Here is a 15,148-nt window from a genome sequence, read left to right on the forward strand (position 1 = left end):
ATTACATGGGGTTACATGAATGCATGAAACTCCGAGCTTCCCCTCCTAATATTTTGTAATACCTAAAAATTTCAAAAAGGCAAGATTAAAATTTCTCTTAAAAATCATACCCCATTTTTCACACACCTAAGAAATTATCAAAAATATTTTTATAAACTTTATTTTTCATTTCGATCACTTTAATACATATAAGTATATATAATAATATTAATAAATTAATCTACATGTTAAATATTATTTCCTAAAATTCTAATTAAAGTTACTGTAGCATCAACTAATGCATTGTAGCAATTTAAAAAATTTCATCCATCTCCACGTGGCATGCAAAGGCTAAATGACAAATGGAAGGTTGGAATGAGTTATAGGATAGTTTAATTTTATATATATATATATATAAGCCTTATCTCTATTTCCCGTAATCCATCGTTATCCCGTGAGTTGGAGGGGGGATAGTAACAGGTAGGGCTGGAATATAGAAGGAAAAGAAGTTGAAAAGAAGAATAAGAGAAGAAGAAGAATGAAGAGAAGAAAATGGAAAGAAGAGAGGAAGAAGGAAAGAAAAGAGGAGAAAAAGAGAAGGAGAAGGATGAAGGGAAGTAGAGGCCAAGGTTTAAGGTAAGATCTGATTTTTAATATTTCCTTTCACAAATCAAGTTTAAGATCTGATTTTTAATATTTCCTTTAACAAATCGAGTTTAAATGTTGACTAATAGGCTTGAAACCTCTTCAAACAAGTAGAATTCTTTCGAGATAAAAATGTTATTTTGAGGTTATTTGTTTTTAGTTTCGAGTTGTTAATTTAAAATTTTGCATTGAAGTGGAGAAATTCTTTTGTTAGATTGTATATGAGAGAATGGCATGTTAGGACAATAACAAAAAAGTCGCGCGAAGATGATCCTATAATTGAGGTGAGATACTCAATCTCTAATATAAGGGATAAATTATTCATAAGCCTATTATTTGTACGTTTTTGTAATTATATTTAACTATTATATGTATGGATATAAAATTTCTTCATTTTGAGCATTGCTAATAGCACCAAACATTACAATAAAAACTATTGTACTGTTCATGATCTCATGTTCAAATAATTTCAAGATATTCCAACAGAACTGAAATCGTAATGCTGCTTTATCAAGTATAGGAATAAGCATCCAAATGTCAAGTTTTATACTTTTATATATCATGCTTTACCTTTGACGTATATTAATGCAGGTTGATTGATTGATCCCATATGCATCTAATATAACAATGATAATATCAAACCTTTATCCCACTACTTGGGATCAGCTACATCAATCCTTTTTCTTCATTGCGACTTATTAAGAGTGAAATTCTCATTTAAATCTAATAAATTTCTAATACTTTATAACCAAGACTTATTAGGATTACCTCTATCTTTCTTAATATATATCAGATCTAATATATACCCTCTTACCTAGATAATCAGAAGGCCAACATTTTATGTGACCAAACCATCTAAGGCAAAGCCCTCTAATCTTATCTACCACTAGTGCCACTCCAACCTTTTCACATATACTCTCGCTTTATATTTTGTCTCTAAGAATAAAGCCACTCATCCACCGAAGCTTCCTCATCTTTACAACACTTCACTCAATTTTATGCTTCTCCTTTAATGACCAACATTATGCATCATAAAGCCGTGTAGGTCCTACCACCAACTTGTACAATTTATCCTTAAGTTTGAGAGATACTTTTCTATCACATAACAGGTCCAATGCATTCTTCCACTTCAACCAACCAACTTGAATTCTCTTAATAATACCCTCATCTATTTCATCATTATTTTAAACAATAGACCCAATAAACCATGAACCCTTTTTGAATAAAAAGATCGCATAAAGTCACAATCCCCCCACTAGACCTATTACTGCTAAAATTACACTCCATATATTCGATTTTAGATCTACACATTAACATCTACTACTAAGTAATTTTAAATGCACATGATAATGATGTTAAAAATAAAGGAAGCCTATGAAAGGTAATGTCATGATGAATAGGTCGCAGACTGTAATGACCTACATATAATGAGGCAAAAATTGTGACAAGAAGAGCCTTAGTAGAGAAATAATTAAGGATCCTCGAGTCTTGATACTAAAAAATTGGGACTATTTGAGGCAGTTGATAACTGCAATTTTGATTGACCAAACTAATATGATAAATTTGAGGTAAAGTATTTTTTTTAGATTATATGTTTAAATAATGTTAATTAAATTTTAAAATAAACTTATGATCTTATGTAATGCCTGATTATTATTGATTTATGAATTTCTTAAGAATGAGAAACAATAAATTCTATTAAGGAAGTTGAATCTAAAATTTATTTTGAAAGCAATTTAGTTGAAAATTTTATTTATTAATTATAATATATATATGTATTTATTTTGAGTATATGTATATACATGTAAAGATATCATAATTAAATTCGTATATGAGATTTTAAACTAAATAAGTAATAAATTAAGTTTATATTATGCTAAATTGTAAATTAGATTTAGACGAACAATGAATTTATGAGCTAAATATAATTTGTATAGTAAGAAAAATAAGAGTATATTTTAATAGATATAAAGAAATTTAAATGTCAAGGATTTGCAATCAATCTATAAATTAAATAATAATATCTTTTTTATAGGTGCTAAATTTAAATGTCAAGGATGTGCATACAATATCATTGTATGCATATTTATATAAGTCTATGAGCAAGACACCAATTGAGATCATTCAAGAAGCGAACCATAAAAATCATATAGATCTTATCCCTTCATCATTGTATGCATATTCTACTTTTGCAGCATCATTTGAAGAGCATATAGATGATGGAATAAGAACGAATGTTTACTTATATATATATATATATATTCTAACACAATGAATGTCGAGATATGTTAAAACGGAGAATTTGAGAGGGAAAAGTTTGAAATTATTCATTACAATCTTCTCTATTTATAGATCTATACAAGACATCCTAATGAGGAAATAATAAATTGCATAATTAATACATAAATAATACATAAAAAATCTTTCCTAAATACGTCCCCTCATTATGGCGTAATCCATGAGAGTATCCCACAGATTGATCTTTGTGTCCGTCAGATCCTTTGCACTAGGAACGGCTGGATTTCGATGGAAGTGACTTTGTCATGATTCACATACATACCAAACTTCTCGCTCAAATTAAATACGAGCATTTAAGTGCAATGGCTTGCAATCATTTTCAAATAAATACTATAATTAGTTTAATACTTACATTTTAGATTTGCCTTGTGACATATTGTTATGTCCTATTTTCAATATTGAAGATTTAACACCTTATGGAGGAACTTTCAAAGGGAGTCTATGTTAGCTGTTACTTCTAATGAGCCTATCATTCTTGCTAAAGCTGCTTACTTTGATATTGAGAGGTCATTTCAAACAAAATTATACTTGGAATGATGAGCATAGATTCTCAATTTGATAGAAAGACATAACCATCAAATGATAAATGGATGACAAATAAAGAATAACAAAAACTTGCACCTAATTTCTTGGATAACATTATTGTGGCTAACTCTCCAAATGAGAGTTTTTTTTGCACCCAAGGGCAATTTAGTTCATGATGGATGATCATTCAACCAAATCAATCCACGCAAATACAATTTCCCATAAGCCAATCACAATCAATCCAAGCTTAAAAAAGAGCTTAATCGAACCAATTTTCAGGACTTTATAGAGCCCTCATTAATTTAGGTTGAATTTCGTTGTATTTATTTTTATTTTTCATTAGATTAAATGTAAAAAAAAGATAAGAATAACCTCATCCTTATTAGATCATTAACTTAGTAGCAAGTATAAAGATATCTCATTCTTATATCAAGATTTGTTTTCATTTATAAATAAGGCTGCTTGTATGAACTTACGGAGTACTATTGATAAATAATTTATTTTTTGAGACCCATGATGGTTTTTTGTTTCTTCCTCTATTAATTTAATTAACATATATAGATCGCTCCAAGTTGTAAACATAGAAGAATCTTCTTTCCTTAAGTTATCTCCTTGTCAAATTGAACAAGGAAAAAGAGAAATCTTCTAAAAACTCCGTTACATATCATTTCAGTTTTTTCATAAATCCAACTAAACATCTTATTTAAAAAAAATCTTGATTAGAATGACCATAAATAAAACCAAATGCTTCACAAATTTTGCGAAGTTGAATTATTTGCATATAATTAGTTACATAAGATTACCTGAAGAGCTTTATTGCAGGACTGATTCCATTTACATTATCATCAGATGTTCTCCTTGGAAGTGGAGCGAATCCCCCAAAAAGGCCCCAAAACTCTCCAGCATCAGCATCAGCCATTAGCTTTCCATCCTCTAGATAAATTTTTTTTCATTTTCCAACTAGAATCATCATTTGTCAGACAACATAGGGTATATAGATGAAAGCAACTTACCAACAGTTGCCACATCGCACTTCCCCTCATGATAAGCATCTTTAACATATTGAACAACTTCAAGGGCTTTAGCTCTCTCCTGAATAGATGAGTTTGAACCATTGAACTGGAAAATCTTGGACTTCGTGTCCAAAATAAAAATGCCATCATGGTTCAGTGAGGATCGAGCAAAAGGAACCTAAAGAATGATAAAACCATAGTCAGAATTTTTAAATAGAAGAGCTACATAGAATATACCTTCATCAGATATTTTAAATGGATTCATACTTGCCTCTTTAACACGAATAGCATGTTTTCCTTCGCAAAGAAACATGCGAGTCTTATGATCATGTTCATTCACTTCTACATGCTTGAACCCAGATGCCATTCCCCCTGACTGTGGTATGATACATGGTTTGAAATAAGACAAGAATCTGTCAGTCTCATGGCCTTGCACTTCACGGTATTGAACAGCACGCCCTCCAAGTGCTGCATCTAGCTCAACGGTCTTGATTGCAGCAGCACCGGCTTCATCCTGCTTAATAAAAAAATAAGAGTAATAATCAATTTTGAAAGCAGGACTAAGAAAATGCAAAATACAAACACTAAGAGATGCGATGGCTTAGTAAGCAACCTGACTGCTATTTTCACCCAACCAATAATGAATGTCATTCCGAAGAGCACCACTTTTCAGAGCAGTTGTCTGTTCAAGAAAAAGTGGATTAATCTCTAAAGAACTATATGGATGAGGGCAATTCAGATTTACAAATATAACTTCAAAAGGTTCACCGCAACAATTGAAAATTACAAGTCATAATTAAAAAAATTGCCAAATTGCAAGATCCCAATACATTATAGAAATCATTCAAAATTCTACTAACTATTGAAAATAATTAATGCAATAACTAGAAAAAAATGCTTTGTAGCCATCTAGGAACTTTGGCCATTAAGAGGCTTGATCACATCAATGGCTATATCAGTGACTACATAACAATTGCCAACCACTAAGTCAAAAAAGGAAAGGGCAAGACCATAGATAGAGGTTAGCTGGGCTAATTAACTGCGGACATTGCCATGACCTTCCTAGGTAAAGGATCTCTTGCGATATTTTGTAACAAAATTATTTTATTATAAAATATAGGATCCTCATAATATTTAAGCACGCCAGCTATTTTTTTCTTCTTCCATTAATTTTTAGGAATATTTTAGATTTTACAACCATCTAACCCTTACCTATTAAAAAGGTAGCTTGGTACACAAAATTTCCAAAGGAACTTCAAAATATTTCTTTACCAGTTTATACCAGATGACTTACAAACATAGGAAAATTCAATGCTACATTACGACTAGCCATGCAACCATTGCAAGATGCCAGATTGTTGGAAGTGACATCTAGGGCAGAACCTCCTTCGCCAATTCAGAATTACAAGAAATAGCTCAAGGACCCGTAATGACCTTACCCCCTTTCAGTTTAACTCTATAAAGTGACCTCTTGACCCATATGCTACCTAAACCCTCTCTGGCTTTAAGCAGGCTTCCAATCCTAAACACATATACTCCATCTTCAAACTATGGTTAAAATGGTACTTGAGTATTTATGAAAGACCATTTTAATCCCAGACATTTTAAACTGTCCAATTTAGTCTCTTGACTCCTTAATGATCCAAAGTTATTCCACAGTTAGAATAATTATTTATTTTTTATGGAAATTTCAAGCAATTTTCACAAATGAGAACTTAAATGAGGATATTTAACGCAAATCAACATATATTGAAATTTTATTATTCAAAAATATCATTATTCCCCACCTCCTTCATGAACGTTGCGTGAAATTAACATCAAATTAAAAAGCGATTAGAAGTATGGGCCTATTTTGGATCATATTTGAGGATTCACAGAACTAAATTGGACATTCAAATAAATTGGGACTAAAATTGATCCCACAAATAGTCCACGGATCAGTTTGACCATTTAGACCATTTAATCTTTCATTTTCATATTAGTTGGTTTGAACAGCTATGAGTCCTCTGGTGTGGATTTGGAACAGTGAGCATGAAGAAATCACATTTCCCATTAATCTTTTTCACAGAAATCAAACCTCAAACATACACTTCGAAGATAAATGGAAACACCACTAGCTATGCATTCGGTGGTTGTTTCCCATGAATCAATAAAAGAGATGGAAACAGCTTTTCATAAGAAAAGCATGATTACACAACCTCAAATACAAGGGAACAAGTCTATGTTGTTGTTGAGAACAAACAAACCGCCATACCAACTCGGAAAGCATAATGTTTTAATTGCAAGAACTTGAATCACATGTCCAAAATATTCCTATGATGTTCTAGGCAAAGTTGGCATATGCTACTATTTGAGCTATCCAAACACCTGTAATTGGGGGAAGTTGTGAAAATGTAGTGTCTATGACGTGTTTAGATTTGTGATGAAGAAAAGAACTCCATCCTTTTGAAATAAATAGCCATAATACCGAGAAGAACATAGAACACATTAAAGAAACTTCCTACAACAATAATATGCAGGGAGATCCCAACATATTTGCAACATTCAAAGTTGCAAAACTTTCACCCTATTATCAGCATGTAAATGTCTAAGACATCGAGAATGACTCTACATCAACACAGAAAGAATGACATAGTTATTAGTCTGTCGGTATCATTTTCACAATTAATTTTACTATTGGAGTTGTTTTTCTTTTCATTCTTTAGTAGGATTAATTTTGTATTTAGAAGTTTCTAAGTCATATTAAGTGCTATTATATTTATACCATATCCCCTTAGAGAGAACAATTTTCCGGTTGAGGTTTTTTCAAGTTTGTCCAGGTTTGGGGTGGAAAACCCTGTTTTGGAGAGGATGGGAGGAAAAGATATTGTAGTGGAGTCCGGGACTATGCCACAATCAATAGACATAACTCAGAGAGCCATCTCCTGATATTTATATCAGGTCAGTTTCAGTAGATCTAGCATTAAGAAAGACTTCCGGTGACAGCAATAGGAAGGGTCTCTTACAATTCGAAAATGAAAGAACCACTGTTATTTCAGGGAAGTGGAGGATCTTAAAGGACCAGCAATTGGGAGAGCTGAAGGGAACTGCCATTCAATGAATTAGAGAAACGGTAAGAACATTCGGCTGAAACCAAAGAACAAAGGCTGCAGAAATCAGAAAACACAGAGCAGAACAATTCAAGCATCCCGAGAACAACAAAATTTATCAGCTTCTTGATACTTCCAAGTTCCAAATCATCTAATCAAGCCTCTGTAGTCCATTCTATAGTCATTAATACTTTTCTTCAACAAATATAAAGAAACAGGGAAATACCTTGAGAATTACATAGGCATCTCCAGTGAAAAACTTCCCATATGAAGATTTTGGAACAGCCACGGGCTGAAAGTTTTCAATTCGCCAGATTTCCAACCCACTATGAACTGTCAAGGAAAACAATGATGTATATCCAAGAAATAAGACAATTAAATTTATGCATTTAAATTCTCAGAAGTACGATCAAGAAGTCATACAAAAATGAAATACTGACCATATTGGCCATTAATTTATAAACAACAATAATTGCCTCACAAGACGATTCAAAAAATCATTAAATTCAGCCTCCCAGCATGAAAAAATGGTTAAGCAAAGTATTTCCCTCTCCTTATCCTAGCTTGCTACCCAGGCTGTACATTGGACATGCCCCTTGTTTGCAAAAATGTACATTAATTGAATTTAGAGGATCGAAAGCTACTTCTCATGCCACAATTCCTTGCATCATAGCATTTAAAGCCTATGGTTTCATTAATTATTGAGAATTTGGACACAAAAGGTATCATTTTTGCAAACAGCAACCAATGTTTAGACCAAATCCTCAGTCCTCCAGACACATTTTAAACTAGAAAATGGCTGATCCCGCAGGAGATTAAGACATGAAAGCTCAATCAGAAATAGTACAATAAAGGCTAAACCATGAGAAGGTTAAATGGTTTCGGTAACTCTTATTTCTATGGCAATTACAAGGGTTGCACCTATTGTTAAAGTCTAAGATATTAAATTTCTAAAAATAGTAGGAATATGATGAGATAGCAAAGTTACTTTCAACTTCCTCTTATTCAGAACAAGAGACTATCAAAAACTTATTATTTAGACAGTTTTAATTAATTCTAAGCCCGCCTCCCTCACACTCAAGCTATTCCCCAAATGAGCACTCCAGGTGGGCCCCCAGTCCCAACCTAATCCATAATTCCTAATCCACTAAACTATCCATCTTATACAAATAAATAAATAAATAAAATAAAATAAAAACCTATCCATCTTATACACAAGAATCCAAGCTCCACTTCTCAAATGGACAATAATTCCTACATTGAAAAATTACACAATGCATGCAGCTCCAACCAATATAGGAGGGGTGCACGCAGCCTTACCCTCTAAGGAGGGTTGCACGCAGCCTTACCCCGTATTTACATAGAGGTTGTTTCAACATTGAAAATTGGGCCACAATAATACACTAAAGGCAACTTCACCAATGTTATAGGTCCACCATCAATTAACTCCACTATACAAACAAAGGTGATCTTCATCCTCAAAATAGATTAGGCAGCCTTTTGATCTTCAACTCCAACTTGGATCAATTTCCAACATTAAACACATGTGGGAGCAACCAAGCAAACATGGTGAAGACTCCTAAGCATAAGTAAGCCAATACGGGAGATCTAGATCTACTGCTTGATGAAACCATGTCTAAGGAGACATTGCATAGCATGGTGACTTGACCAAACGATTGAAAACATGATGCTTATATGGCAATTTTTCTATGATTTTTTTATCAAAACTGCATTTAAATCTATGAATTGAATTTTTGAGTTCATTTATTATAATCAAGATAATGTCATCAAGAGGGATTGATCAAGTGAGATAGAAGCCAATTCATTAAATAAGTTTGAGAAAAACTCAGCAGCATTTGACATCAAAGCAGAGTGTTGAAGTTATCCATAAATTTAAGATTGGAAAAGAGATAACAAGGTAATCAATATCTAAATGTGTTAATATCAACATGCTATGAAAATTTAATATCACCATCATAAGCTTCATGCAAGCAATTTTTGTTGGCTTTATGAATTCTTCTTCATTAATTTTTATTGAGTGTTCCATAGATATCAACACTAGCTCATAAAAGTCACTTCACTATACTACCTCCTGCTATCTTTAGTCTATCAATTATCCTTCATATTTCATATACAACCATTCTATCTACATGTTATATTGTTAGACCATCATCACTGATATAGAAGCCCAAGCCATGTTTACAATTAAAGTATCTCTATTATGAATTATGCTGACTATCTCCCTTTAGCTCTATCCTTCCTAATTTTATAAGACATCTTAATATTATCAATAATTCAATATTAACCCTAAACCTGATAGTCAATGATTTCCTTAATACTTAACACTAGATTCATGATTTCCTTAGTACATAACACTAGAGTTCATGACAAATAGTCAATAGCCAATAGCCCAATATAATTGTAATATTGTGAAATTTAAACCTAAGCTCTACAATGACATTTTCTTATGATATACTATACATGAAGCACTTCTTCATCTTATCAGCTTAGTTTTAACTCTAGAGTTATATCATTAATACCTGATCCTTTTGCATGCCTTGATGTAGAGATTTGAAATAGCAAAACTTGAAAAATAATGGACAATATACATGAAGGCTGTCGAAAACAGAAGTTGAATATTGAGATCATCAACAAAATTAGCTCTATTATAACTAGCAGTGTTGACTTTATGAATCCTCCAATATTGAGTCATGTTGAGTGTGCATTTAGATGGATGCTACAAACACATAGAACAGTGAACAACATCACAAAAGAGTTTGATATATGTATTCCTTAATGTCAACTGAACTTGGTAGTAAAATTAATATCATACAATAACATCAACCAAGTCATTCAACACATTCTTAGAAGGAAAGTTATTCTTCAACTCATTCTTTAGTAGCAAGGTTCTACCAATCAATCAACTGCTAAATTGAAACCAACTTTAACAACTTACAATGTGCACGCAATAACACTGAACGTAAAATTTAGAGCCAGAGAAAAAGAAAAAATTACGTAAAATTTAGAGCCAGAGAAAAAGAAAAAATTCAAACAAGTATAGTAAAGAAAGCACAAGGATACGCCTTTTGTCCAGCTCCTTGAAAGGCAGGATCAACTTCCCTCATAGAAACTGCCATATTGTTGTTCGGGCTTGTTGAACTATTGTTTGTCTCCCTTACCTTCAAATTTGACTCCAAAGAACTCTAAAAGATTAAATGAACAAAAATTAATAAAAGTATATCCATTAGTCAAATATCCTTAGAATGGGAAAGATAACTAAGAAAATGGCATGAGATGCATCAAATTAAAGGCATTGTCACATTCTCGGAGATGAAATTTTCATATTGAATATATTTGATCTGCTAAATACTAGGAAAAAAGAAAGCAAATGATAACAATACATAATTACGACATTCTTTGGAATAAATATATACCCTGTAGGGCGTCATGGAAAAATAAAGTAATTCAAAATTTGTTATGCATATACTTTATTTGAAGAATTACCATGATTCTAGAGATGCAGAAAACTTAATACTTTATGATGCAGCATATGATAAGAGAGATTGTCAAATATTGTTCTCCAAGTGTGACTCACCAAAGTAGATTACTATTTTCAAATTAAAACAAAAAACTCCACTTCCAAACCGCTAAAAAGAATATTAAATTTACAAGAAGCCTATTTGATGGATTATAAGAAAGAAAATATGATAAAAGCCTTTGCAATTGAAATTTACAATATTTCTTTGGGAAAGAAACAAAACAAAATGACTATACAAGATCATTTTGGTCATCAACAAAATAAAAGTTGCAAGTTAAACCAATCAAGCAATATGAAAAATTATCCTAAAAATCTCCTGAATATATCATTTTGATATTCTCTGTCATTTAGCATTCAACATATGAGCATTGTAAGCTAATAACAAAGACATGCATGAAAATCAAAGGGCTTTGGGGTATGATACACTTAACATTTCTGAAAGTCCGAACTAAGTTGCAACAATTTCTCCTCGAGAAGATATGTAGTGTCCAACACATATCGGATACGACATGCATCCGACACACCTTTGACATGTATTGGGCACACCAAAGACATGTCTAATTAAAAAATCATTATAAACAAATTGGACACATGTGTTCTATACATGTGTGTTAAATATGAACTTTTTTTAAATATAAATTCTTGTAATTCAATATTTATTAAAAGAATTAAATTTCTTATATTCTTTCCACAACAAACATCCTACACACCTTTAAAACTGATAACATTGTCATTGTCAGGTCCCAAATTCTATATAAAAAAGTAGAGGGTTGCATTAGGTTGCCGACAGATGACAATCAGCATAAAAGTTGTCAAATAATCATGACATGAATCATTTAATACTTGTTAATACAAATGCATTCCCTGAAAGTGACGTGTTGCATGACCTGAATACAATGAGAAGAGTGCAAGGGTCGCTGCACCGGCGCTCGGATGCAATGTTAAATAAGCAAAGGTTCCCACATCATGGACGTATGTGGGCAAAGAAGCTTATCCGTGAAACTAGAATTATGATAAGAACTTAAAATACAGGTTCCCTTATAGGCAAATTAATGAATATTATGATTCATAGAAAGATAAATTTTCTAATGCATTCAAAAAATTAAATGGGTTAGAGAGAAAGTTAAGGAGATCAATAATTTATGATTTAAATTATGATATTTTGATAGGAGTCATATTAGAATTGAAGATGTGATTATAGATAAGAGTTTAAAGGATTATGTTATAAAAATTAATAGAATTGAAGATACAATTATAATTTTAAAAATTGTTGTTGATGCTAAGATTATTAATATTATAAGTGCTTATGCTCATCAAGTAGTTTTAAAAATTGTTGTATTCAAAACTAAAATTTTAGAATGAACTTAAAATAATTAATACAAAAATATCTCTTGAAGAAAGAGTTTTTATTGAAAGAGATTTAAATGGATATGTTGGTAGAGAGGTAGACAATTTTAAAAATATTTATGATGACTATGAGTTTGAAACGATTAATAAAGGTGGTAACACCATATTAGATTTTATTCTAGCTTATAATTTTGTAATTGCTAATACCGTATTAAGAAAAGAGATGAGCATCTCATTACTTATAAGAATGGATATAGTAAAACTCATATTAATTATTTTCATATAAAAAATAGACCATTTAGATTGCAAAGATTATAAAGTTATTCCGAGTAAAATTTTATACACCCAACACCGCATATTAATTTTGAATTTTAAGATGAAGGGAAAGAATATGAAAAATAAAACAAAATATTATTCTATGATTAGACGGGAGCATCTAAATAATATTAACAAAAATATTTTTAAGTGTAAGATTCTAGATCTAAGATTTTGTCTGTGCATGAGGAGTCTAATGCTATGTGGGAAAAAATAGCTAGTGATATTAAAAATATTGCATAAGATGTGCTTGGAGTATCAAAAAGAAAAACTCCTGATAGAAAAAATAGTTGGTGGTTGAATCAAAATATACAAGAAAAAAAAATAAGAAGCTATGTTATAAAAATTGATTTATATGTAAAAACTCTGAAAATTGAGAAAGATATAAAGAGGTCCTTAAGGAGTCTAACAAAGCAATATGCGATGTAAAGATTTTAGCTTTTAATGATTTATATCAAGGTTTAAAATTGCGTAAATAAGCCTCGAGGCAGTTTTCATCCGTGAGGCGAGGCGTAAGCCTCGAGGCGTTCTGAGACGTAAGCCTCACGGACGCAGAATTGCGTAAATGAGAATTTAAGGGTTTTAGCAGATAAATAATGCAAGATTCTATCATACAATACAAACATCTAAATGACAAGTGGAATTAGTGAAAATTAAGAAAAGCGGTACAATAAAAGCATGTTCCAAAGTACAAAACTACAAAATTATAATCTATCAGAATTCCCAAAGTACAATTAAGAAGGAACATATAAAATTCAATCATATCACATTACTAAATGGGTCTTCAAGGGAATCTTCTTCTCCAATTGTATTTATGAATGTCATATCTTCATCATCTTCAATATGACTCACTTTTCTCTTCCCTGTTCAATAAAAATGATTATTAATTTATTATCATGTTAATTGCTCACTTGATATAAATATAATGCAATAGTATATAAGAAGTTGTGGAATACCTTTACTTGATTGTTGTGCTGCAGAGCTAGTGGATGTGTGTGGTGTGATACTAATGGATGTGCCCACTTGATCTGCTTCGCCCCTCAAGACATCCATACTTAGATCCTCTAGCTATAAGTCTGATAATGACAAATCTGTCTCATCATCTATGAACCACTCATTATCAGATGACACATCATCGCACACCAACGGGTCCTCATCATCCTTCAACACCTTATTCCTCAACCTCCTATCTCTTAATCTCTTGTTGTGCATAATATATACAAGGGAGTTCATTCTGAGTGTTGATAGCCGATTTCTTCTCTTTGTTTGTACTTGACTATATGAACTCCAGTTTCGCTCACACCCAGAAAAAGAACAAGTGAGGCCCAAAACTCTTACAGCAAAACTCTGTAACTCAAGGGTGAAATCACCAAATTGGATCCACCATTCAACTGTTTTCAAGAAGAAAAATGATAATCAAAACTTAATAAAGTGTTTTGCATTTACCAAAATAGCTATACTTGGAGACCGTTTAGCAATCGTTGATTTTGCTGCATGCAGACCAAAAAAATCCTCTTTATTCCGAAATAGAACAAGTTGTAAATCTGCAAGCTCCTTATCTATCTGCTCTGGTATTAGTCGTTCCATGCAATGATACAGACCAAGCTTCACCTCTGGGTTTGAAGATTTCCTCTCTGAATATTGAAATTGAGGATTGAGATAATATGCCGCTGCATGTAAATGACAGTGTAACTGTACCTCCCACCGAGCATCAATGATATCCCAAATTTCTCTATAACTTGCCTCCTCTCCTCCCAAGTTGTGTGCAATCAACTCCTTGGCCTCATCCATAGCATTATAAATAAAACTCATGGCTAGTTTCTTCTCAGCGTCCACTAAATGTAGAACTTGCACTAAGGGTCTTATGCTCAATATGGCATAGGTCACAGTAGTCCAAAATTTATCATTTAAAATTATTTTTCTTATTTCCTTCCCCTGACTTTTCTTCCCCCACGCAGAGTTAAGCCATTTGATGGACCGGTTCACCCTGAACCGGTCCGGCCTGGACCCGTGCGGGTCTACAGGCGGAGGGGAGAGGGGCGGGCGGTCCGGTTGGACCAAGGGGCCCCATCCACTTAAGTGGGGGCATTTTGGGGAGGGAGAAATTGTGTGTTGGTATGAAGGGAGCCATTAGGGTTTAGTGGGGATCATTATGAAAAGTATATTCTCTCTCTTATTTTCTCCTTAGCCTCCTTCTTGCTCTTTTCTAGGGTTTTCTTGTGGGAGATCTTATCCTTCTCGAAGTGGACAAACTTATCTTGTTTTCGCTTGGTTTTCTTATGCAAAGGTTTTTGCTTCTCATCTCAACCCTCTTGTGATTGTTCTTCTTTGGTTTTGATGGAGAAATTCCTCTTTTTGGGGGGAAATTAGGGCAAAACCGAAATTGTCAAAATCTAAGG

General features: G+C 32.5%; 1 protein-coding gene across 3 annotated transcripts in view; it reads right to left on the reverse strand.

Moving 5' to 3' along the window:
- LOC110100650 (villin-5) overlaps positions 1 to 15,148 on the reverse strand; it is a 30,043-nt gene that overhangs the window by 9,831 nt on the left and 5,064 nt on the right. For all 3 annotated transcript variants that reach the window (XM_020828249.2, XM_020828248.2, XM_020828247.2), the window contains exons 2-7: positions 10,631 to 10,752; positions 7,776 to 7,875; positions 5,074 to 5,142; positions 4,732 to 4,974; positions 4,461 to 4,638; positions 4,251 to 4,380 (exon numbers count right to left, since the gene is read on the reverse strand). In XM_020828249.2, coding sequence (XP_020683908.1) covers positions 4,251 to 4,380; positions 4,461 to 4,638; positions 4,732 to 4,974; positions 5,074 to 5,142; positions 7,776 to 7,875; positions 10,631 to 10,686 — 776 coding nt within the window. In that variant the 5' untranslated portion in view covers positions 10,687 to 10,752. The remainder of the gene's footprint in view (positions 1 to 4,250; positions 4,381 to 4,460; positions 4,639 to 4,731; positions 4,975 to 5,073; positions 5,143 to 7,775; positions 7,876 to 10,630; positions 10,753 to 15,148) is intronic.

The sequence above is a fragment of the Dendrobium catenatum genome, unplaced genomic scaffold, assembly GCF_001605985.2.
Source record: "Dendrobium catenatum unplaced genomic scaffold, ASM160598v2 fragScaff_scaffold_1472, whole genome shotgun sequence".
Taxonomy (NCBI): domain Eukaryota; kingdom Viridiplantae; phylum Streptophyta; class Magnoliopsida; order Asparagales; family Orchidaceae; genus Dendrobium; species Dendrobium catenatum.